We start from the raw sequence: 26,800 nt of genomic DNA on the forward strand, positions 1-26,800 counted from the left end.
TCCCTAGCACTGGTCTCTAGCTCTAACTCTGCATCTTTCTTGGTCAGCCTCTGATATTTTTTGTTACCTGAATGCCATGCACACATAACCTCAGCAGCAACAATGCTGGCTCAGCCACACAAAAATTAGTTCTTCTCCAGGAGGAAAAGCCTCTGCACAAGCCTCGGGTCAAGGCACTGTGCTGACATTTTTCTCTGCCATTCTGTGAGCAGGCAATGTGCAGGACAATGTGCAAGGATCTGCAGGGAGTCCTCCACCCCACACTTTATTACACTGCCCTCAAAACCCCAGATATGACCCAGCACATGTGCAAGAGCTGAGGGACATTTATTTAAAGACAAGGGCTTATTTTCCAGAGTCCTGCTGCATTTGCTGCCTGTCAGATATTGCTTTCCTTCTGCTGAGTTGGACACTAACAGCTCTCAGTATCATTTTCCCTTTCCCTGCTGCAGAAAATGTGGTGTTGTCTTCACTTGTCCTATATGGCTGCCAGCTCTTTCTGTGTTCCACTTGCAGTGTGAGTTGTAGGAGAAGGTGATTCATTTGGAAAGTGTGGAGGCCTAGTGCCAGTGAGCCACAGCCTCCTGCAGCCTGAGCCACCCTGCTGGTCTGAGCCACTTCAAAAACCTCTTTGGCTGATGCTTTGATCCTGATTTGCTACCACACAGCGTTTCAGAGCATTTTGCTGTATTCACCAAGGCAAAGGGACCGCTGGGCAGTTTTTATCATAATCTGTGTGTCCAACAGCTTGCTCATTTGTGTGGACAAATAGTACCCTTAGTACCCTTCTTCTGAAGAACCTGCTGTATCAAAAACTTTTGCCTGGATGGTATTCTGCATTCAGAAGTGTGATTATGGTGTGTCTGCCTCTTTACAGCATGTTTGCACACTCTAGAGTACAAACTTCAGCCAGCAAACCAGCACCAGGCTCACACAGTGCAATCTACTGTGTCATCGACAAAATTGCAAGCAGAAGCGTTTAGAATTACAGGAAATCTGTTCTATTTTGGAGGGAATATTTCTGAAACTGGGAAAACCCCAGCTGTGGTGCAAAGGCAGGACTTCCTTAGCCATTTAACAGCAATCTTATCATCATCTCAGCTCTAAAATATTACCCTACAATTGACTAGTGCTGAAGTCTGCTTTTACAGGAAAAGTTTTACTAAGTTCAAATACTTAAAAAATATTGGAAAGTTTCCCCTTTTGTACTTAAAGAACTTTGTTAATATGGTAAATATTCTAAAGAATTAAAGCTCAGGACTTCAACAGAAAAGAGCACAAGTAACTTTCTACTTAGCTTATAACCATGGATTTGGAAACATCTGGTCTTTCCCCAGCAGTTTTCAAGTGTGTTCATATTTTTCAGCCACAGTAAGACACTGATGTTGCACATCCCAGTCTGCACTACAGCAGATACCACCAGGGTGTGATTTTTCAGACAAAGCCAATGCAGGTAACACCTGCATCTTCCAGTGCATGCATACACCCAGCTGCCGTCATACATCAAGTATATCAGCTAGGCACTGTGCTTTGCCAAGTCACAGACTGGTAACAGCAGCCTCAGCACAGACATCCTGATTGCTTAATGCTGAGTATGATAAAAACAAAAACAACTGAAGCCCCAGAACCTGACATAAAACTGAGTTGCCTCTGAAGATCATGCTGTCACAGAGAGGTCTCCTCTTAGATAGCATCAGCTCATAGTTATGATATTCTGTGGTATAATTTGGCAAAAACCACCATTGGGAATCAGCTGGGACCACTTTTCAGCTCAACAAACTGTGCCTCAGACGAAGGAATTTATGCTCAACTCTCACACATGTGCAGTTACTGCTCAGCCAACTCCACTTCTGCAGGTTTGAAGCAATTATCCCAAAGGAAGGAGAAATGGTACAGAAATCCAGCCTCTCCATCAAATTTCCCTACTGACTGAACTTGGACGACTTCACTACAGTATCGGAGAGTGGAGTAAAGTAGCTGAGAACTGCCTCTTTTCTTCAGTGACCTCCAAGGAGGTAAGACAAAGAGTAAAAAGTGAGACAGGTGGATGTATCTATGATCTGCTCCAAAGTTATTAATCTTGCTGTACTTGTTTCCAAGGGAAAATTCCATGAAAGTGTCATGTTGGCTTGCATACAGCTGCTATGCCCCCACCAGATGTTTCTGCTGACCTCAAAGTATGTGCTTTGAAAACTGAATGGATGCATGTATTTCACATTTCAACCCTTCCTAGTTAGCAAAACTTTTTGTTCAAATTCAGAGAGTTCTGAGAAATGGATAAAAAATCTCAAGTACAATACATCCATTAGCATGCATTTTCACCCTGTAAAGACAGGACCTTTAATCCTCCTTTATATATTAATTTAGGGCACATTTTATTTATTAAATCTACCATACGAATAACATTGTATTACCCTTTAATTTCATCAGGAAATGTAGTTATTGAATGTTTTATTAAAGTCTTGTTTCTTTCAGTAGCTGCTATATTTTTTCAAGGCAAGTTGTGCAAGGCCTAACAACAACATAAAAACAATTAAATCTAAAGAGGAATGATGACTGTATTAGGATGTTAGGTAACTATCAGTATTAAAAAGTTTAACAAGCACAAATGACATTTTTGTATGTCAGGTTCTTTTTGCCATTTTTGTAATATATCAGTACAATAGTCACATGCTGTCAAATAGATAACAAACAAGTGTAAGTGGTCATACACACTGATGCACATTAGTTTTTCAGTTCCTATCAATCACATTCAACAAGAACATCAAGATAGCTGAAGAGCCTGACCCTACTTTTGCAAGCTGATTGATGCACACAGCTGCTAACTCAAGACACAGCTCTGGGTGGATGCAAGATCGTGCTGGTGGATCACTTTACAGGAGGCATCCTTTGTTAGGAAAATGTGGACTAATTACAAGTGGAAACTGCTCACTCATGAGGTTAAACTACCCAGGAACCAACTACATTATACTACTTGCTCCCAGACCTTGTATAAGAGTGTTTCCTCAACGCAAAATCAGTAATTGTGAAATAGCTTCCTTCAAGCATTTACAGCTTATTTAAATACAGATTATTCCCTTAGGGCTTATAAAATGTCTTCTATCTGCAGATTAGAATTTTAATGAATAAATAAAATGGTATGCCAGAAATTTGCATGTATTCTAATCCTTGTTCAGTCTGTGGTTTTGTTTCACTAACACTTTACTGTGGAATGAAATGGCAGAGTAATTTTGGTTGTTATTAAAATACTGTATATAAACAAGAAAAGTCAGAATAAGGCATTCTCAATGCAAGCTTGAACAATGTACATTTTCATGCCCAGTGGAACTACCATTTCAATTTCTTCTCAGAAGTAGTGGAATGTTTTTTTGTGTTTTTTTTTCTTTTTTTTTTTTTTTGCATGTAAATCCCCAAATACTTTTTCAATTTTACAGATAAAAAACATTATTTCATACATCAGTTTTAAAAGCATTGGTTTGGTATTTCCTTCCATTTTGTCTGCTGAAGGACTATGAACCTGGAAGGAAACAGTTCAAAGAAACTCACAACATAGATAAGACACCTACTTCCATAAAACCAAACAAAATAGCATTTTGTTTCAAATGCCACCTAGGAACACTAGATAGATGAAGTATACACATTATGGTAGGTAGTTAATAATCCCCATGTTTTCACCTGCCGATATTACTGCAAATTACACTGTTTCCATGACATGCCTAATGGAACAGTTTACTATTTTCATAAGCAGTCACATGCACTGAAGGTAGGATCATCAGGCGGGGCCTGTGGCACCCTGAAGCAGAACCAGAGAGGCCAAGCTTGCTAATCTCTCTCGCTGGATGACAAGGTAGCTGGTGTATGAAATGACATCTCCGCCGACACGAGCGAGCGCCATCGACCTAAGGCATTTCTCCGGGAGCCGCCACCGTCGCCTCCTGCGTGGGCCTGTCCGTGTCGGCGGGCTGGCTGTCGCGGCCGGGCGCCGGGCTGGGGCCGGCCTTGTGGCCCTCGTGGGTGCTGTGGCTGCTGGCGCTGCCGAGGCGTGTGGAGGCCACCACGGCTTTCACTGCGGCCTGGGAGAGAGGGGACCAAGCAAACATTCCTTAGGGAATGTGGCCCGTGGGCACGCAGCACTGCCCCGACAGCAGCAACTGCGTTCAGTCTTCTTGGGAATGTCAGCTTTGGATACCTGCCTGGGCCTGGGTGGATTTAGAAGGCCACCTGGCATACTGGGTTGAGGTTTAAAATTGCTGCTTTCACAAGGTTACCGGTTGGGTGACATGAACTTTTTTTTCAGCTATACCGGCTGGTTTTTTGTTTCTTTTGGGTTTTTTTTGTTTGGGTTTTTTTTTGTTGTTGTTTTTGTTTTTGTTTTTTTTAGAAATTACTTCAGGTGTCCTGCACTCAAGTCTCACGGCAAAAAAGAAAGTCATCATCTTCTGTCATAATAATAAAAAGCACCAGTACTACCACTGATTATTCCATGAAAATTTCACAAAGGAACACAGTATCTTTCACTATTGCACTGTTGCATATTCCAAGCACAATGTTGCAGAGCAGATGGGCACCTTCCTAAGTATAGGCATATGAAAATACACACTAGGAGGAGGATTTCATATCACATGTAATATCAAAAAATAAGACACACATAAAGACAGTTATATTAGCCCTTGCCTTGAACAGTTTTATTGCCTGAAAAAAACCAGACATACAGAGGTGAGGAAAATAAATGCTAATTTCTGTGTGTGACAGCTCAAGCTATTTTTGACTTGGCAGCTTTTGCTTAGACATCAAAGCAGGTCTGCAGGAGGAGATGAAGAACATAGCAAATTTTGTGGATTCTTTGGAGAGGCAATCACACACACACACACACACACACAACACACACAAAAAAAGAAACAAACAAAAAGCTCCCTCAAAGAAATGAAAAGGAAAAAAAAGATTTTAATGAAAAGCAGATAACATAAACATTGTAAATAAAAAAGAATCAGCTACAACAGATTATGAAGAAATACTATAAGGCATAAACCAAAGAAATGGGCAAGAATTTTGAGAGAATAGACCTCTTAAAGGAAAAATCACAGATATCCACATTGGTGGTGAGAGGACATTGGAAAACTGATCACAAACAGAACAAGCCACTTAGTGAGACTATAATGTCTAAAGGCACTTTCAATGTAATTTTAAAAATTATTCAATGTAATTTAAAAATTATTAACTCTACAAGAACTGCTAACTTCAATCAATCCTCTTAATAATTGCAGATTTGGTAATTTAATCTTTAACAGAGAAGCACTGAAGAAATAATCTTATAAAAAGTGATAGTTTGTAATCACAAAAGAATAAATTGATTTAAATAAAATGAGCTTCAAAAATATCTCTGGTGTAAAAAATATAAAGAAAAACAAAATCAAAATGTCAATGTGAATTGTATCTATAATCTCTGAGAACTTTGTAAATGACAAAACAAATTTCTTTGCCCTGTAGAAATTCTCTGCTACAGTTCTCTACTAAAAAAAAATAGCAAAGCCAAAGTTTAGGCTCAGTTTTTTTGTGAATGGATTTTTCTATGGAATTTACTAAAGCTCTCAGTTAAGTTGCTTTTACTCTAATTCCCCAGGGCTAGAAGGGCAGCTTCACTGTAGCTGTTGCTAACAATTCCTGTGCTGAGCTATCCCTGGAATTATCTCCTGATCAGATGAAAATCTTTAAAAACTAAATAATGGATTAGGAGAAAAGAAATTTTCCTGATACTATGTCAGTCAGGTGCCCAGTTGCCTGCTATTTGCACCTAAAGACATTTCCCTGCTTCTTCCCATGGCAGATATGTGGACAGGTAAAGGAGCATCCTGGGGATATTTATGGATCTACACATCTGAAATGCTGACTCAAATTCATGCAGAAGGATGGCTTAAACCTCCTGCTTTGTGTTGACAGGTACAGGTGGGTTAGGGATCAAAATATTCTTTAATAGACTAACTTTCTTCTAGACGGATGGATGCACATTAAAACATGACTCAGTATACCATTCTTTCTGGTCAGTATTCTAAGGATGCATCAGCAATACAGGACAGATGGATGGACAAAAGTAAGAAAGGAAGAAGGGAAGAAAAGATGGAAAGTAAGGACTTTGTGAAAGGTTTGTACATCCTCAGCAGTCCTATCTGTGTAGATAGAGTTTTCAATCAACTTCACCCATTTTTATTTGTTTTGGCTTTGGTCATTGACTGAATCAACTTAAAACTTCTTCAGTCTTCGTCAGACATCTTAAATAAAAAGCTTCCATAACACCATGGAATATTGTCCTCAAAAATGTGCAAGGTTTCTGCAAGGCTACTTGTCGTGGTTTGACATTGACAGGAAGTAGGGGTTTTTTTTTGGGAGATGCTGTGGTCACCAATAGGTGTTCAGATTTTAATACTGGCACCTGGTTTAGCCACTGAAGTTCGGACACGCCTCTGAGAACACACAGGTGTTAAAAACCAATTTAATTGCATGCTTTCATAGCCAGAACAGAGACTATGAGCAGAGACTTGCCTTAAGTTTACGCCGGGCATTGAATTCTTGAAGTTTCTTTTGTGCGTTGTCCATATGTGCAAAGTTTATTGCCTTCCCTGTGACCCATGGGTGCTGCAAAGCCTGTAGAGTGGTGAGGCGTTTCTTGGGGTCTAAAACAATCAACTTTTTAACCTGCATCACAAGCAAGAAATAAAAAAGACTGTCAACCTTATTCTTCATTCAGATTTACCTAGTTTTGCATTTGGGGGCTCTGGCCTTGGTTTGGAGAGCATCTTAGGTGAGACATTCTAAGAAACCAACAAGAGTTTTCATTTGTGTCTTTGCAAGTATTTTGCTTCTGGCATTTCTTGGTCCTCCATAAATAACATCTGATTAGGACGGCCACTAAGGGGAAAGAAAGAAGAGCAAGTATCAACTGGTTACCAACATATTAAGGGTATGTACCAATGCAGCTGACCTGTATCTGTCATAGGCTGTTTCATGTCTGACTTGTCACAAAAACCCTAAGAGGTTCTCAAAATCTCTGAGAAGTCTCTCTCTCTGCTTCAGGATTTGGACAAGTCTTAAACTGGATTAGAAGGTTTAAATTATGCCCATGCTTGTACCATTGTAAAAATTTCCTTTGTGCTGTGTATGACAGGCAGTCCCTTTCATACACAGCACAAAGGAAATTTTTCTTTCAGTCACTGAAAGACTTCATGTACATATTAAAAAAAGCATTGCAGAAGTCTTTCTGTCTTAGCCCACTCTGGAACTAATGCTGTTTACATCATTCCTTCTATCACCACAGCCAGAAAACCTGGACTTCTACAAACATGACAGTAGGGTACTTTTGGGAAAAGGCACTGCAAACATACCCTTGGGACTGGAGATGGTCCTGCTGGATACAAATTGTGTCCAGTCAACTGACATTCCATGAGTTTTACTGTATCTCTGGACAAGTGGAGTTTAAAAAAAAAGAAGAAAGGTGAGGATGGAGTAACAAAGTACACAGATGGCACTCTGCAGAGCCACACTTACCCAGCTCTCCAGACTGCAGACCCTCTTGGAGCAGTGCAAGTGATGGCATAGGGCTCCACTGCTCCTATGTGCCCAAGGGTGAGTGAAATCTTGCTTTAGGGTTCCCTGAAATCTCCCTACAAATACCTTTAAAGTTGCTGCCCTGAAATGCATGCAGGAGAACGGGCATTGTGGTGAATATTGGTTGTGTCTCCAAGGAAGTCTTTGAGTTAAGGAAATCCCTTTAACACTGAACTACCCACAGCATGGGTTTTGAGAGTCATGGTCATAATTGTTATCTACAATTTCCTATGCAATGTTCAAAAGCTTTACCCGCAGACTGCTGTTTATCTGGCATCAAATGATATTTTTTTTGGCCTTAGAAAAATTTCACATCTCATAAAACACCAAAAAAGTACTTTGAAATTCTACAGTCCTTCCATTTGAAATATCCTGAAGTACTTCACTAACACCAATGACGTAGTATTTTGTGACACAGTTTATATACGTGTATATGGAACAGAGCACTTGTGTTTTCAGTGCTTATGAAATAACTGCATTATGCAAGTCATTATTGACAAAAGTCAGACTCAAGCATACCTATCTTTGCAGATCAGTGTCTCCTGGATCCAAATTACTTTATCCAGTAATAAAAGAATAGAGTTTAGATAGCATGCCAGCCCTTGCATTTTGCTAATGGAGCATGTTTAAAAGTAGTCAGTCTTTCCTCACCTACCAAAAAAAAAAACTTTAACGGACAGAAAAAATATGTCAAAAAAGCAGTGGGAGGAAAGTTTCATTCCGTTTTATATTCCTCCCCAAAATGCAGGTTTGAAAACTGCACAAAAAGAAGGGCTTGTTTCTACATTCCCCTGAAGGTGTTTGCCCGGAAAAGATGAATGGTGAAAGACTTCAGAGCTGGAAGGAAAGGCAGGCATACAGCAACACTGTGACAGCTGCCAACAATCTATGGCTTGCTTCACAGAAGGACCTGAATATCCATGTTCTGAGTGCAAATTACAGCACTGGACTAACAGGGTAGATTAACAGCACCATAATGTAGCAAAGACAAGAGGAAACAATTATGAACAATTAATGAACCAATTAATCTGCCCTCACCCCAAAATGGACTCTTTCTCAGCGGCAGAAATACTAAATACTCCAGTCTCATTTTTGCTTTACTTACTAAATCCTTGGCATTCAGAGACACATCATCCCACCAGGGGGACACAAAGTCATATTCACAGCTCAGGATTCTCTTAAACATATACTGATCTCCCCTTTCATCATAAAATGGTTCAAAGCCACAAAGTCTGAAAGGATAAAAAAGAAATTAATTAATCAAAGTTTAATTAGTCTTGGGTTGTTAGAAACAGTTCATGGTAGTATTTTTCTCTACTTTGTGTCCTGTAGATCACTTTGGGAAACCATTCCTGGATGTACTCATGAACTCCTAATTCTATATAGCAGAGAGAAATGTGGTCATAAGTATTCTTAAACACTGGGAAAGGTTTTTCTAACTGTAATTTTTCTATTTTCATATGTTTAATATAGGATTATTAATATAGGATTATAGAGCATTTATCAGAATCCCTGTAACTCTTGCCAGAGGAATAGGAATTAGCTGAGGAAACCCACCTTACACATGAAGTTAAAGTTTTTATATATCCAGTTAGGAATGATTTTTAGCCATGCTCATCCCTGTACTTTTTTCCATCCTATCAGCCACAATATGTAAAAACCTTTGTTAAGTTTTCATGATCAGGCCTCATCTTTACTTAGGCAACCTACATACAATCTAGAAGTCTTGTGATCTCACTAATGACTGCATTTATAAATACATTGAATAATACAGATCCCAGCAGAGATCCACACTGCTGGCCTCAGGGAAAGCAGACTCATAGATGTGGTTTCCATTTGTATAATGTCCTTTTTTTTATCGCTTCACTGCACTTTAATCACGCCTGCACACATAATCAGATTTTTTAAAGTGAATTTCCTATTCAGCCAGTATGTGATCTGAGCTTAACAGAGAAAGGCTATCTCCTCCTCTGCTTCCAGAAAATGCAACAAGCAGTAAGATGATGAGAGGAAAACAACAGCAGATCATAATGACCAAGACAGCAACAAATCTAGAAAAGCCTTACATTTTAACTTGTTTTTGTATTTTTAAACACAATGTGCTTACTGTTCTGGAAAAGGAGGCTGAGGTTCAAGGAAGAAATGTGGTTTTGGGAGTGGTGCATAACCGTGGGTGGAACAGCTGCATCACATTCCACTGCTGAAGAGGAGAAACACCTCACTGCAAGCACATTTTGGGCACATTATTTTTCCAGGTCTGGCAGAAGTGTATTAAAACACATGGATCCAGCCTCCAAAGCTTGTGCTTCAGTAGGTGGTGGCCAGGCAGAACCCCTCTGCAGCTCCCCTCCTGTTTGCTGCCTCTCCCATCACCATTTCTGGGTTGGCAGCAGGTCCCTGCTGTCCCCATGGAACGCCCCTGAGCAGCTCCCCTCACTGGCTCAGCCCAAACTGCCTTCTGGATCTGGCTAACCTATGACAGTAAGAGCCTGCTAAAGCCTTGCTGTGACTGTGCTGGAAGCCTCCTAAGTGAGCTTTCTGTTTTCACTGTAACTCACTACTATCACCTGTTGCTTTCCTACCAACAATTTCAATAGATAAACTTCTACTTAAAAATCCACTTCAGCAGAGAGTACTTTTTTTTTTTTTTGCTACATGCCAGAATAGATGAGTAAATCTAGAGGTGTAGTTTCAAATTAGATCAATTGAATCAGTGCAAAACCTAGTGTGGCTCCTCTTGATTTTATTTTATTTTGAAATAACATTTTATTATTGTGATTCACTTTAAATCAGTTACCTACAAGTAAAGGAAAAGTCAATGAATCAGCTTAAAAAACAACTAAAAAAGACCAGATGGGGTTTTATGTCCTTTTAAGTAACTTAGTAAAATAACACCTTTAATTAAATCCATGCAATTTTAACTACAGGCAAAGACTTTGTATTTTTTGATCACTGTCTGCATCTCAAACACGCAGGATTTCTACCTGCTCTAGGAATAGAAAAAGGACAGCTCCTCTTGACTTTTACAACTATACATGTGGCTTCCCTTATATTATAGTAGTTACCATCAATAGGTCTAAATATAATTTGCCTCAGGAAAAATTGTTCTGTCAAAATATGTGTCAGTTTTTTTTAATCAAATGTAAGTCTACTTTGATTAATGGCAAGATACAGTTTTTGCAGATCCTCTGTAACATGGTTTTTAACTCTTATATCCACTTCACTTTGGGGGAACATACAGGAATGTTGGGGATTTTTTTGTCTCTATGTAAGTGGGTTTCCTTTACTGAGCTATGAGATTGAGACATGAAACATTGTCCTCTGGGCTCCAGGATTAATGACTTAGTAATTTTACATGTACCTTTCTGGTCTCAGTTTCTAATCCATCAGACATATTGATCCACAAAGCTTTACACACAATAGAAGAGTTTTAAATGTGGAGTACTGTTAAAGCTAAATGGAAGAGACAGCCAGGTGGATTTTTACGTCTTGTTCCTGTAGATAAAATTGGATTTTGAGGTGGGAGTAGGACAGGATTAGAAGGAGGAAAAATGGAAGAGCATCTTTAGTCATGCAGCCCCATCCAGGGCAGGAACTCACGCTTGTATTTACACACATGCAGAGGTTTACACTTACACACTTGTATTTACACACATGCAGAGGTTTAGTGTGGCCTGCATATAGAAAATGACATGCCAGATATTTAGATAGGAACTGTTTGGAGTTTGTTGGAGCTTGCTTACCCTTGAAAGATAGTGAAAATAGTTCTGCTTAAGAAAGGCTCTTAGTTTGAAGTGCAATAACTTCATTAGGCCTTGAGTAACTAGAAAAGGCCATAACTTAATCTAGGTGGCTTTGCGAAAGGAAAACAAAAGTCACGTCTCCAGTCTTAGGGACCGCCTTGCTGGCAAGTTTCACATCTCTCTGTCACAAGTGGAAATCTTAGAAGTGACAAGAAATGAGCACCTGGCAGGCAATATCTGAGACGTGATCTTCAACACAAAGTCTGGATCTTAATCCAGACCATGACACAAAGATACATACATTTAAAAGGAGCAGATAACAAAATGGGAAATAGGAATATTGTAGCCTATTATTTACAGGTACCCAAAAGGGGACCTTTGAATTATTTGAGGCTTATGTGCAGAAGAAAATATGAATGTTTTCTGACATTACTATCAAAGTGTATATATATTCTTACATGGACTTTTAGTATAAACACTAGAGAATATATTTTTTTCTTTGCAAAAGATAAAAATAACTGTGTTATTCCACACTATACTTGCTGGACAGAGAAAGTAGTAGGGGAAGTATAATGGCCCACATGTATAAAATCCTCCATATCTTTAAGTTACATGTATAAAATGTCATTTTCTTCCCACAAAAGGCATTCTAGAAGTATTGTGTATTACTACATGAGCTATCTAAGTATTGTCATTGCTAAGGGTCTAAATTAAGTCTCATAATTATTCTCCCATAAAGAAGGGAGTCAATACCTCATATGCAATTTTCCTTCCCAATAATCTTCCTTTGAAAGATTCAATCAATACACTAAAGTAATTGTAATTCTTACCAATTGAATCATGACTAACCACAATAAGACTTAGACACAAATGCCTACTTAAACACAAGTGTTTGGAACTTTTGTTCTGTACTCGTTCACATTAGTAGCATGATTCTGCACATGTCTTGCTGCTGTTGAGGAAGAAGTGTTAAAGTAATCAAATATTTAGACTGTGTTTTGCCATATTCCTCTAGGATTTGACTTACTTCAGAAAAAGTTAGGAATATAATAATTAAAGTTCAGAATCTTGTCTTTTCCAATGCCACAGCTCATATTGTAATGATATCCTGTGGATGCTAAAAAGTGAACTTCTCTCTATCAACATTTGCACTTACAGGATGTAGGTGATAATCCCCAGGGACCACATGTCCACCTCAGGGCCATAGGCACATCCCCGTAGTATCTCTGGTGCTGCAGAGGACAAAACTCTTGTCAGTAACACAACAGTTGAGTGAAGAAATAATAGCCACAAAATCAATTGAAGTCCATGCACAGTCGTGTCTTTCACAAAAAAAAAATTAGGACTGCCCATTTAAGCCCTGAATTAGACAAATGATTCCCTTCACTGAATACAAAACAAGAGAAGTCATGTCCAGTCAGAGCCAGAATGAAATGAGAAGTGTACTTTGGTTTCAAATTGTATTTTATGTTTGTGGAAGGAACCACAGAAAGCTACAGCAGCACTGGAGCCTCAGTTTGACCAATAAGGTGGTGCTTTATCTTCAATATTTTACTTAGTGTTTTTATAAATACATCAACAACAAAAATGGGGCCAATGAAAATCTCCATCCTTGATTGGATGCACAGACAAACACTGGAACCAAGAATGAGGAAAAGGCTCAGATGCCTTCTTTGCCTCAGACCTCAACAGTAAGGCCTGATTATCCTCAGGGAACCAGCCCCAGCTGGCAGACAGGGACAGAGAGCAGAACAGACCCTGTGCAGTCCAGCAGGAGGGAGGCAGTGACCTGCTGAGCCACTGAGACACTCACAAGTCCATGGAACCAGGTGGGATTCATCCAAGGGTGCTGAGGGAGCTAGAGAAGGAGTTTGCCAAGGTGCTCTGCCTCACTGATCATCAATCCTATCTAACTGGGAAGGTCCCAGATGATTTGGAGGTTGGTGAATGTGATGTCCATCCACAAGAAGAGCAGGAAAATAGATGCAGGGAAGTACAGGCCTGTGAGCCAGACCGTGGTGCCAGGGAAGATGATGGAGAAGATCCTTTTGGATGCAATCACACAGCAAATACAGTGCAGGGGATCAGGCACAGCCAGCAGGGGTTTGGGAATGGCACATCCTGTCTGGCCAACCTGATCTCCTTTCATGAGCAGCTGATCCATCTGGTGGTTGAGGGGAGGGCTGTGGATATTGTCTGTGGGGACTCTAGTAAAGCCTTTGGCACCATCTCCCACAACATTCTCCTGGAGAAACTGGCTGCTCATGGCTTGGACAGCTGCGGTGTCTGGGTGAAAAACTGTCTGGACACCTGGACCCTGGGAATGGTGATGAATGGAGTTACATCCAGCTGGTGGCTGGGAGTTCCGCAGGGTCCAGTGTTGGGACCAGTCCTGTTTTCCATCTTTATCCTGGTCTGGATGAGGAGATCGAGGGTATCCCTCAGTCAGTTTGCAAAGGACATCAAGTCAGGTGGGGACTTGGAAAGCTGTACAGAGGGATGTGGAAAGGCTGAATCCCTGAGACAAAGCCAGTGGCATGAGTTTCAATGAGATTGAATGTCAGCCCTGCCTTGGAACACAATAACCTCTTTCAGTGCTACAGGCTGGGGGCAGAGCTGCTCAGCAGGAAAGGACCTGGGTGTGCTGGTTAACAGTGGCTTAACACGATCCAGCTGTGCCCAGGTGGCCAAGAAGGCCGAGGACATCCTGGCCTGTGTCAACAACAGTGGGGCAGTGACCATCCCCCCTGTACTGGGCACCAGTGAGGTCACACATCAAATGTTGTGTCCAGTTTAGGGCCCCTTACAAGCAGGAGGGCCTTGAGGGGCTGGAGCCTGTCCAGAGAAGGGCAAAGAAACTGGTGAAGATATAGAGAAAAAATGCAAAGAAGAGCAGCTGAAGGAAGTGTGAGTGTTCATCTTGGTGAAGAGGAGGCTCAGGGAGTCTCTGCAGCCACCTGGGTGGAGGTTGTAGTGGGGTGAGAGTTGGCTTCCACTCCCATGTAGCCATGATAGATCAAGAGAAAATGGCTCAAGCTTCACTAGGGCAAGTTCAGGTAGGACATTAAGCAGGACTTTCTCACAGAAAGGGTGGTTAAACATTGAAAGAGGCTGCCAAGGGAGATGGTAGAGTCATCATCCCTAGAGATGTTCAAGAAAAAACTGGGTGTGGCCCTTAGTGAGCATGGTGGCACGCAGTCAAAGGTTGGACGACTTAACAATCTTGGAAGCCTTTCCAACCTTAATGGTTCTGTGAGACTATTTACTTGGCACTTTATTTAGGCTTTATTTTTGATGTTCTGTTTTAATGGGAAGGAAAACCAGACTATTTCAGGCAGTTGGTTCTGCTGCTGTGAGGAGCAGATGGAAAGGCCAGGCAGTTTTGGGGGATTCCAGCTCTGTAGCAGTAAAGAGGAGTCAATGTCTGCCTCAGCAGCTTGACAGGCACAGACTTATGACCCTGGTCCCACTGGATCTGTGAGGCACATGGGATGACTGCCACATTTCTGGAGCACAGTGGGCTGGCTGTACCTATAAACATCAATGCAATCTCTTCCCTTCCCATACTACACTTGCACAGCCATGAACAGAAGGGCTTTTAGTATTTTTTTAAGATTTCCAGAAGTTTGCTTTAGGTGAATGGATTTGTCTGACACATTTGTGTTAGTTTAGCTGTTGCCTGTTACAGACTGATCATGAATCACTGCTTTGCACTGGCTTGATTTTTTGTGCTACTCTCAGAAATCACTTATGCTCCTCTTGTTAACTTCACTGAAGGCACAGCATTGCAGCAAACGAAGTTCTCTGCAATCATCTTCTTGCCTTCAGTCCTCTGCATCAATCTGTACATCCAAAGGACTATAGTTTGTCAAGTCTTGATGCCAAAGTGTTCAGAATCCAGTATGTGTTTTTGTTGCTGTGTCCTTTTTGGAGAAGCTGCTGATAGATGGGTGGGCAGGATGTGGGAGCTGGCAGCTCAGAACCATCAATTATTCATAGTTTAATGTGGCATTTAAACGTATTTCTTCTGGGTTTCCTCCAATTCTGGAAAGTAATGCTTGAGTGCTTTCCGGTCACCAGGACTTCTGCACAGTTAGTTAACTTGAATTGTAAATCAAGGATTGCTATAGGCATGTAACTATAGGCATAAAGCTCCTTTCTTCCCTTCCTTGCAGAAATATTCTGCCTCAATCCTTCCTACCCAGTCGACATAACTCTGAGAGCTCTTCTACAGGAATAAGCCTTATCCTGTTTTTACAGTATACAAAGATGGACATAAAAGCACTAACTATGGATGTGTGGCATTGGTACTGTAATTGTCACAAGAGAAGACAACCAGAACATTAACAGCTAATATGTGAAACACAGTTTTTTATGAAACTAACTGGACTGGAGTTAGGTGCTGCTCTGAAGCAGACTTGGCCTGTGTGTGTGCTTTGCAGGCAATGTCATACAAAGTAATGGACAGTGACAATGTCACCTGAATTGCATTATCAGCTGTTCTACGAGGTAACAGAGTGATCTCACCATCTTCTGCAGTGTCCTCTTGCCTTTGAATCTACAGTCATAAAAGCAAATATAAGTAACAAAACAACATACCACAGTACCCTGGAGTTCCACAAACTGTCTTCATGGTCACATGATCTTCCACAATCTTGGAAAGTCCAAAGTCAGCTGTTAAGATGGTTTGGGAATATTAATGTTCTTACTCCCTGTAATAGTGTGGGGTTGTACGTTGTATGTGCAATTCAACAAACATTTATACGTTACATGAATGGTATTGACATTTCCATAGATAAGCATTGATTTAGTGAATCTACTCATGCTGCAATCCAGAGACAAAGTTTGCTGTACAAATGAGTATTCCTGGCTCTTGTTTGACCGAAATGTAGCTTGTATTTTATTCTGAAAACTGCACAAAGCCAGTGCAGTGGGAGGCCTAAGGGCATACAAGCAGAGATTCAAAAATATATTCTAGGTATATATTCAGTTCCCACTCAGCCAGTAATCCAATAAAATTATCAGAACTATTTTGGGTTGCTTTTTTAGTCAAGGGTCAAAGTGTGCAGTCTCTGCAAGACAAAATCTCAGCAGTATTTTGATAGAAGGCTTTTAGAGGCATAAAGATGGTGACAGAAGAAGTATTGATCATCCTTTCTCCAATGTTCCACCTGAATTACTATTCACAGAGTGAGGGCCTTTGTGACAATACACACTGTACTTGCACAACTTCTTCATAAAAGTAACAAAAATTGAAGCATTCACAAGTCTTTTTTCATCAAAAATAAACTGAGCTTATTCAAATTGACTTATTCTTAGGTGATGAAAATCACCTTTGTCTTAAAAGTGCAAAATAAAGGATTTGATTTTGTTTTGTAAGATTGAATATAAAAGTGAATGTTCTAACTCTAACTCAAGATCAGGATAAAAATAGGTCACTTTTTCCTAAATGGCTATCCTTTTTGCATTATAATTTATCTAATTAGAAATACAGTTTACTTTTATAAACACAGCCACTCATTGTAAATTGGATTTCAATTTAAACAGGGCAACAACCTTACCAGGAAGATGAAGAATCATGGCATTTAGGAAATGTTTCAAAAGCCCTACACACTGTGGATGGTGCTGCATTAAATTATCAAGTTTAGAGCCTTTCCAGGAAAGATTAGAAGTAGGAAAAGACATGAAGTACCATCACCCTGAGAACCAAGACGTTCCTAGAAATTTATACAAAATTGCTTGAGGCCACTTCATGCAAATTTGGATCCGGAAAGCCATTATGATCACCAGCCTGATGAATGTGGAAACACTCACTCCTAGGAGAGCACCAGGTGGTATTTTAAAACTCAGAAGGGTTGCACAGATGCTCCTTGTTGCTCAAGAGAAAAACTAGGCATGCCCAACATTTTTGGAGGTCATACCCTTTGGAAGTGTCTGCCATCTACAGCAGAATTGGCACAATACATTCCTGATCAGGAGAGCCTTGCTCCTCCTTGCCCCTCTTTGGGGCTGACCATACTTCAGAGAGTTTCCCTGTGCTCTCGGCAAAGATCTCTGCATGTCCCTCAAACCTGCCCTCAAAACAGAAGCCAGCCTTGCTCAGTTTGCCTTCTGCCCCTTATCAGCACACTTTTATTTTCACACCAGTGTATCTTTCCTCTTAAGGTACTAGTTTAAAAGAAAAAAGGGGGCATAGAAGTGGTGCACAGACCTTTATGCTGTTCTCATGTTTCTTCTTGTTCCCAGTGCTTTAATCTCTGCCACATTCCACACAATTTTGGCAATGAATTATCTAAGCAAGCATCTAGTTTTGCATTGGTTTTGAAACCATCATTAACAGCTGTGCTGCTTTAGTAACATGCTGTTCATTAAGCACTGGCTTCAAATAGGGTGATCGTGAGGTGCACATACTCCAAACATCAGTTAGCACACACTACTGATGCAAAGGCATCAGGGAAGCAGACATTTAATGCTGCTCACCAATTTTTAATGGTGCATCTGGTGCTGGTGTTGCATAGAGTAGATTTTCTGGCTTCAGGTCTCGATGCACGATCCCATTTGCATGCAGATACTAAGAAAGAGAAAGTCAAAGCACGTAAGTGAGAATGGTCAAGCATGAGTTGACATCTTTCTAATTCTCTATAGCAGCAGATTAATATTTTCTCTGTGTGTGACACAGAGTTACTTCACTAATTTTCAGCAGCTCTTTTCTCTGCAAACTTGCTCAGCATAGGATCCTTGGATTCATACTGTAATCTGTAACAAATAGGAAAATAAAATTTGGGAAGGCCAAGATAACATGATGTTCATTTGGGAACAAAAACATGTCAGAAAGTATCCCTGAATTTTAATACAGCAGTAGCTCCTAGGAAGCAATCTGATAGATGATGAGATGCCAAAGTCTGGCTCAGATGAAGGTAGTTTCTGCACATTATAACATTCTCAGAGATAGGAAAATGGCCACGTAACTATTAAACAATTAAATAGACATATTTGAGTAGAAAGGATGCAGTAGGTGTCCTGGGTCAACTACAATGCTTGGGATCCCTTGGTGCAGATTTTCTACAAGTTTTAAAACCACTCGACTGGAAAATTCCAAAAATCCATCTGTCTTGCCAAAGGACATGCAAATCCACTCACTATTGAATTCCTGCCACGCGCTAATGGAAAGAAAAATTTCTAGAACATATGGCTTCCACTTATACTGCTATGGACAGAAATAGAAAAAATATAATATACAATACACTGTATACAATACACTGATAGATGAAATGGATAAACTAGTGAGAGAAAATCTGTATTTCTTGTTGATAAAATATTCACACAAAACTCTGAAGTCTTAGAAGAGAATTGCTGAAGGGTAGAATCACATTATCTTATTCAAAAGTCTCCTGCTATACATTTTAGTAGCATCTCTCTCAGCTGTGTTTTCACTACCAAAAAACCCTAGTCTCTGTCTATATTTATCCAGGAAATGACAAATGGTTGAATATTCACCTAGACAATACAGCTATAGTAATGTACACTTGAGTTAGCATCTGAGGTGAATTCTTGACTGTGTATCTCCCATAAATTGCCAGTGATTAAACAACATTACGAAGGAATACATTGCTCTGTCCTTGGGCATTGTTTTAGTGACACTGTGTGTTTTTCACAAGTGTTTTTTCTCACAGTGCAATAAGTGTTCTTTATTGACTTTCTCTGCAATCCTAAAGCCACAGGATTTGTCATGATGTGGCTTTTAGAGATCAGCCAAAGACATTCACCTTACTTCACAGTGAAACTTAAGTGTTTGTTCCAGCTGTTTTCCACAGTGAGGTAACTAATCAATTATCCAAGGTAAAAACAGCCAACAACATATGGAAACTGATGGATACTACACTGCTACATCATTTAATGCAGCCACATCTGCATGCCTGTAAGGAATCATGTCCACCCTCCATAAAAATATATCTTCATCATGGCAGACATAACTGTAGCAAAGATGCTCCCTCAGCATAGCAGTGATGTGTTTGACCTGCAGAGGTGACACCAAAAGCCATCAGACTGGAGTGGACAGAAAAAGATGTCTGAACTGATCTGCGTTCATGTGCTGAAAATCAGTTGAGCAGCCTCTAAGGAGTGAGAAGGATCAAACATTTCATGATCACTTCATGGAAAACAGACACTGCCAATTCATCTGCACAAAAAATCCTTGACCAAATTTGTGCAGAGGAATGTTCCAGCCAAGTTTGCAGTCTTTTAGCAGGTCCTTTTTACCACATGCCCATAATCCTAAAATAATTTTATGCTGTGAGGCTGAAAACATAGAAATTTTCTTTTCTTTCCAGAAACACATTTTTGTGGGAGGGAATTTTGGGAAATCTTTAGGAGAAGCTGTTCAACTTTTCCTCCCTTTTAAGTCATAAAATGGTTTGTGGGGCTCCTTCTCAGACACAGAACCATCTGCTCACCACTCCTGTGCCCGATGACTGATTGACTTTTTAACTAATTGGACTTAGAGTTTAAACTGGGTTTTTTTGTTACAAACTTAGCTCCCAAGTAGGAAAATTTCTTTTCCCTAGTCCAGACCACCATTTGCATAAAACTTACACATAGGAGTGCCTAACAAATGAAAATTGCCTCAATAACTTAACCCATGCCTTTCAAATTGTCACTGCAGTAATCTGAGCTCTCTCTCTCATGTGCCCTCATCACAACACCTGCACCTATTCCCTCTTCACCACACCTCCCCTCTATTCCCAGCACCTAATCCAGAATTCCTGCCCAGACGTAGTAACTCCTCTGTCATCTCTCTGCAGCCCACATAAGTCCTGCTATGGTTACACCCTAAAATCAGTTCTTGCAGCTCTTTCCTCTCTCATCCTTTGTTTCTCTTGCTTGACTTCATATTTGGGCTGGGACAAGACCTGTATGGCCAGGGATGCCTCATGCTGCCAGGTCCTGGCTTTAACAGCTACTGTTAGCAGCTTGTATTTTCATAATACATCAAATTTTTTGAGTATTGCCAATAGGGTCAACAGCTTTGTTGTGAACTAGCAGACAAAAGGGTAACATGGATAAAAAACCCCAAAACCAACCCAACAAAAAACCCACAGTGGTTTTATGGATATGGATGCCCCATTCTTCACGGAAGTATTATTTAGGCTTGTGGATCCTAGGCCTCTGAGGGGATAGACAGCTGGTTGGACTTCTGTACAAGGTGTCTGCCTCCAAACAGCCTTGCCAGTAAAGGTCTCTAGCAGAGGCAGTGACCTCCTGTCCTCCAGCCTGGGCCATCTGTCACTCACTGAGAGCATTTCCTGCTCCACAACCCCCTTGCAACACTGTCCCTTTTCAGCACTGCTCCCTCAGTTAGTAGATATCCTGGGCTTGACCTATTTCCAAATTTTCATCAGTCCCATTCTCCCCCTGTAGTGTTAGAGCTCCAGGTATTGAAGGAATACTAACTGGTCTAGTAGAAATATGAACAGTATGAGCTAAAGCATCTTGGTTTAGAAACAGATTAGTTAAATTAGCATAATCCACTTTGTATAACACTTATCTCAATTTATATGTGTTTTATTTTGATTGCTCTCACTTCATTTCTCATATACTGATTTTAATAATAAAAGTTATGTTCCTTTGCAAGACTTTCCTAGTTTGTAGTACAGAGTTGGACATTGTGCATTTCCACTATAAGACAGGTGCTCTGCTACTACAGGTGCTCATTTATATGTTATGTCTCTTAATGACTAAGTTATATGATCAAATGGGAGGATCTGGGCCTAGGTATCATGCCAGAACTCACTTTACAAGCCTAGGTATTACTGAATTTTATCACTTTTCCCACATAAAAGATATAGATAAGACTTGGAAAAGACTTTATATCTGTGGCTGGATGTAGATTGTAAATGCATAGCACTGCAGAACAGTTTAACAGGGCATGCACATTAAAATGTGATCATGATGCGGTACTCTCACTGTAGCTAAAATATTCAGCTTTCACTTTCTTCAGATTTTCAATAGAGAATGCCAGCCAATAAAAAATCAGAAAGACTTCTCAGGAAATCTGGGAGAAAAGTTTTATAACAAAATTGAGTAGCACAGTCTTATAACTCTTGGATAAACTTTGAGGTCAGACTCATCATGACACTAGGTTGTGCTGAGTTTGATATACAGGTGCTTCTCTGCAGGACCTGCTTAAAATGAACACAGCCTTCATCTCAGCCTTTACTCCTGGGGTACACAACAGAAATTCATGACGGAGCAACTTCCATGACTCTAACTATGACTGCAACAGAAAGACATTTTTTCTTTCCCTCTAAGCTTTTTTCCCAAAAAGCTCTCACTCTGATGCATGAAACATTCTTTTGGTCTTTGTTTTGTTGGGTAATAATTCAGGCATCTATCTAACTTGAAGGATTTTATGACAAAAGGACAAATGTAAACTGCTTAAAACTCTGGCCCTATCCCTTAATTTTATTTATGACACCCATTACACAGAACTGTAGAAAAGTAGGGCTGTAATGAACCTGAATGATCTATTCCTCTCTATGCTCCTTGGCAGCATCAATTACACCTACAACAGTTGTTTGTTCAATTTATTCCTGCAGACCTCTGCTATTAGAGACTTTAGAATTTCCCCAAGCAATTTATTACAGGGCTGTGCTTTTCTGACTGTTACGAAGTACTTCCCTGCAACTCACCTGAATTTTGACAAGAGCAGATGAAGCCCATTGCTTTGTTTCCTATGTATGGAAGAGGCAGAAAGTAGATTATCTCCTTGTTTTGCAAGAGCCTTTTGAATGCCTGTCATCATGTACACAATCATTCTTCTCTCAGATTACAGGCCTTTTGTTTGATCCGTCTTTTCTAGACCATTTTGTGGTCATTCTTGTTTTCTCCTACAGGAAAGTGTCAACTTCCATTAATGTGTTGAAAATGCCAAAATGCATTCCAGTAGTTGTGGCCTGACAAATTTCGTAAAATGTATTAATAAATGTATTTGTCGTTTATTTCCAACATATACCACTACTGTCTGCCTGTTGATTCAGTGTAACATTCAAGCCCTTTTTCTTTTTTTTCCACTGCCTTGACTAAACAAAAAGGACATTAAATTTTAGCAATATTATTTTATTCCTAATCCTACTCTGCAACATATTTGCAGCTTTCTCCAATTTTATGGTGTACAGAATTTTTGTAAGTGGATCTTCTATTCTATCATATGAGGTTAGCAATAAAAAATACTAAAAAAGCAGAGCAGGCAAGGCTTCTCCTGAACTTCTACTTTTGCTCTTCTGATACACATTCTCTCAGTAGAGACAACCAGTCTCTAACCAGCTTAATGCCACATAACCTTGATAATATTTCAGTAATTTAATGTAAAACTGTCAGATGAGTCAAGTACTGAAAGCTTTATTTATGTCCAGATTGATTTGGCATGGCTTGATCTGAAGAAAATCCTGCCTTCCTGGTGTCTTCCATGCCTTGTTATTCCCCAGGTGCCCCATATTCTTTTCTTCATTATTTACTTCAAATTTCTGGGGGAGTGAAGTTAATTCCTTCCTTCTTCCTCTGGAAGTGAGTACTGAATATATCGGCTTCACTGCCCAGCCGATATTGGATGTGAGTGTTATCTATTTTACATCTATACATCTATTTTAGTGTTATCTATTATATCTATCTTAAAAATCTTGCTCTTTAAAGATTGTACCATGCAGATCACTGGGTGAAAAGAATTTTAAAAAAATATCTAAATTATTTGAATACATTCTGAAGCTAATTTTTAGTAATTTTTCTTATTGTAGGCTCATCCTTTACAGCTTATTCACTGCTATTAAATGTGCTAGTCATCTGAGTACAGCTCAACATTTAAGGAAACTAGCAGGAAAAAAAAAGAGAGAAACAGTGCTTCCATCTTCTAGTCATCTTTCAATAGGTCTCCTTCACTTTTAGCACTTCTTATGGGGATGACAGAACTTGTTATCCCTCTTGTTTCATTCTCATTTTCTGCCTTGGCCTTCCTGGCTTCAGCCTTTGAATTCCTGCTGTTATTCAAACCCAGGCATGAAGACCCCGACCTGTTCCCTGCTTCCACCTGTGTCAGTGTTTAACTCCAGGATGGGCTCTTTCTGAGCAGCGACCTTCATTCAAGGACTGATGACGGCAGATTTCTGTGTGCATTAGCAATGGGGAGAAGTCTGTTGTCTGATGTGGCAGGTGCAGTGGTTTCATTACAGCAATTTCTGCCCAGGATGCTAATAATGTGACAGCCATGATCATGAATACCAGATTCAGTCATGTTTTCAAAAGGAAAATTTCTACCAGTTTCATTGCTGGATAGAATATATTTAGCACTTGCATGTTGAATTTATTACAAAACCAGGACAGTAGGGTTTTAAACCAAATCCACCATTGGACATTTTCTGCTATAAATGCAGTCATTACATGCATAAGGAACTGAAATCAGGGACTTTTTTTGCTCTGTTTTCAGGAACGTCTAGACTTGTAATTAAGCTCTTTCTGTGGCCCTCACAAGAGTTGCACAAAAGAGTGTCATTGCATAATGAAAGCTACTGCACAGTAATTTGGTTTGATTACAGCCATATACTGTTTGAATAAGGCATGGTTAATTGATACTGATTTTGCATCAGTTAAGAGGAAGCTTAAATAAACTTTCAATAAACTAGAATAATATTGGGGGAAAAAAATCCTGTTTTCTAGTCCTAGGAAGGTGAGTCAGCTCACCTTGTACAGGTAGAATGGAAAAGCCAGTCTGCATCTATGTGGTCTCTAAAATCACCATTCAGCACAGACCTTACAGAGCACAGAGAAACATTCAAAATGCATCACTGAAAATGTACCTGGAATCCTACATTCCATGTTGGTGCAGACTTTGAAAACAAGACACAAGCTTGGGGGAATCGAGAGATAACTAAAATGTTATAGTTAATGAGGACCTCTGCACTATTACAATCTCATGCATGTATTAGCCAATTTGCAATTCACAGGTCAGCAAGTGCACAGAAGTTACAGATTGATAAGAGGATATGGTATGCGACCTGGAGCTACTGTAGGCTTATCCTAGGGCAAACCAGGCAGTTCTTCTGCATCTCAGTTTCTACATTTTTGAAACGGTTGAGGCATATAAGCTGCACAGATGTCAAGAGTGAAAAGTGCAAAGGGAATGGGGACACATAATAATTTGTTTTTGAAATGGTGCTGCTACCAGTGAAATCCATGTAAAATTCCCCTACTTCAAAATTTTCAGCCTTTATTTAAAATATGTATAGTAATATGACAGCCTGTTCCTGTTCCATTTATCCCTTAGGCAGCACATAACTTTAAATGCAGAACAAGACCTGAAATCCTATATGCTTTGGCTTTGGAAATTGGATAGTTTTATTTGTGCTGATTATGGGAAAGTGCATTTATCTAACTCTGTTGCTTACATGGTAAAAAAAATGTTTAGGGTTAAGTTTTTTTCTGTACAAAATAGAACACAAGAATAGAAATACTTTTGAATATACAGGGATTGTTTTAAGAGGTCTTGCATAGGTATATATTAGAATTCCTGATTAAAAAGCTTTAAAAAAAAGTCACCAAATAAAAACCCACTATCCATGGTAATTTCAGAACCCAGCTCCACATGCATCAGCAAAGCTTCAGTAATAAAATGTGAGATCAAGTTACAGTTACACACACATCAATATCTCCTCTTTGCCACCTTTCTTTTTTGGTAGTCACACTGGTTTTGAGACTGAATGAACAGAAGTCCACTTCATCACCACAACAGATGAAACCACTATCAATTTATTTTCTAGACTTATTATTTCAGCAAGTTATGGAATTCAGTGTCCGGATAACAACAAAACAGAGATCTGGAAAGGTCACAAATAATGAAAGCTCCTCCGAACAGAGGAGATGTTGCAGATTGCAGCTTGCAGAAATCTGATTCTTTGCACTTGTCTTCCTTTTACTGGTTGCTCTGGGTAATAGGAGTATGCCATTATGTTTGCTACTTGAGAAACTGACTTCCAAACATTTTCATAAAATATCCATTAACCTAGTCAGATTTATTTAACTGAACATTGTTTTAGTGGAACAAAGAATATCTGCCTTTGTACGCAGCATAAGTATGCACTAACACAACTAATTTGATTTATAATTTCAGATAATAAATCTTTGTATTATGAAAAAGAATGAAGAAATGCACCAGCATAGATTAATAAATCCAAATCTCACTATTTTCTTTGCTGATCTACGATATTCAGAGTTATGAGATAGGTCAGAAAGGAGGTTTTAAATTAAGCAGTGGGCTATCTAAAATTTCAACTGTATTCCCCACAATTCTTTTACATTTGAAAGCATTTTTATTTTTTTGAACATTCTAGCTTTTAGGAGAGTGAAGCAGCCTTAGGGATGATGACACTACACCAGGTGTGGTGACAGCAAACCATGTACAGTAATTTCTGTACAATCTGACATATGTAGGAGATGGTAACACACACACCTTCCCACACAACTCCCAAATGAGTGGGCTTTGTGCAGAGCTGTCTGCAGTGGCATGAAATTCTCCTCTTAAGCTGTAAGTAGGCCACAGCATCAGAGTAGCTAGAAGAGCTTTGATTTAGTGTTTTTTTCTCTACATGCATCCAGAACAGCCGCCCACCTGCAGAATTCAGGGAAGAATTAACATATATTTACCATGTTGCTCACACAGCCACTCTGCCGAATTTTCTTTTTTTGTTGTTTGGGGGTGTTTTTGTTGTTGTTGTTTGTTTGGGTTTTCAGGTTGGTTTTTTTTTGTTTGTTTGTTTGGTTGGTTTGTTGGTGTTTTTAGGGTTTTTTCTGTTCTGCATGTACAGAATACAAAGATGATGTGTTTTCTCCTGCAATTGCCAGACCCCTCATGTAGGAAAATCTTCCCACTGCAGTCTCCACACAGACTGGGCATCCTCCCAGTGCGCGCCCCTCTCCAGTTTCATATGGAAAAGGTGAAGAATATATTTTGTTTTGGGAAAACTCAGTCGTTTATGGTGAAATTCAACAGAGTCATCGTAATAGATGCAGGGTAATGCCACAAAATTGCAGTGGGCAGAGCTGAACAGCTGACTCGATCTGTCAGAGCTGCTGAGGTACAGTACACTCCTTCATGAGGTGCAAAAAAACCCCAGGAGTGTTAAACTCCCCCCAAAACAGCGCCCTTAAAACAAAAGCCAAAACCTGGCAGTGCAGTTCTTCCTTGGTACAAGCATCTATTTCATCTACAGTTTTATTCAGCTCACAGAACCTCTCTGCTCAATTTACTTAACTCAACAAAGCTCTTACAACCAACCCTCCACAGTGTGCTGAGGTTTTATGGTTTGTACAGAGGTCAGAAGACAAAAAGCATCACAATCACATTGCATTCTACCACTTTGCTGTGCTCACTGTCTTCAGCATCTTTTACTTTATTGACCACAGACACTTTATAA

The 26,800-nt window shown here is 39.8% G+C and overlaps 1 protein-coding gene across 2 annotated transcripts in view; it reads right to left on the reverse strand.

The window, feature by feature from the left end:
• Positions 1-2,350: 2,350 nt before the first annotated feature.
• The window catches only part of CAMK4 (calcium/calmodulin dependent protein kinase IV), a 144,659-nt gene continuing 120,209 nt past the window's right edge, over positions 2,351-26,800 (reverse strand). The window contains exons 6-11 of one of the 2 annotated variants that reach the window (XM_058043369.1): positions 17,823-17,913; positions 15,942-16,016; positions 12,499-12,574; positions 8,705-8,831; positions 6,538-6,690; positions 2,351-4,073 (exon numbers count right to left, since the gene is read on the reverse strand). In XM_058043369.1, coding sequence (XP_057899352.1) covers positions 3,900-4,073; positions 6,538-6,690; positions 8,705-8,831; positions 12,499-12,574; positions 15,942-16,016; positions 17,823-17,913 — 696 coding nt within the window. In that variant the 3' untranslated portion in view covers positions 2,351-3,899. The remainder of the gene's footprint in view (positions 4,074-6,537; positions 6,691-8,704; positions 8,832-12,498; positions 12,575-15,941; positions 16,017-17,822; positions 17,914-26,800) is intronic. The other variant, XM_058043370.1, reaches the window with a different exon arrangement.

This window comes from Melospiza georgiana, chromosome Z (assembly GCF_028018845.1).
Source record: "Melospiza georgiana isolate bMelGeo1 chromosome Z, bMelGeo1.pri, whole genome shotgun sequence".
Taxonomy (NCBI): domain Eukaryota; kingdom Metazoa; phylum Chordata; class Aves; order Passeriformes; family Passerellidae; genus Melospiza; species Melospiza georgiana.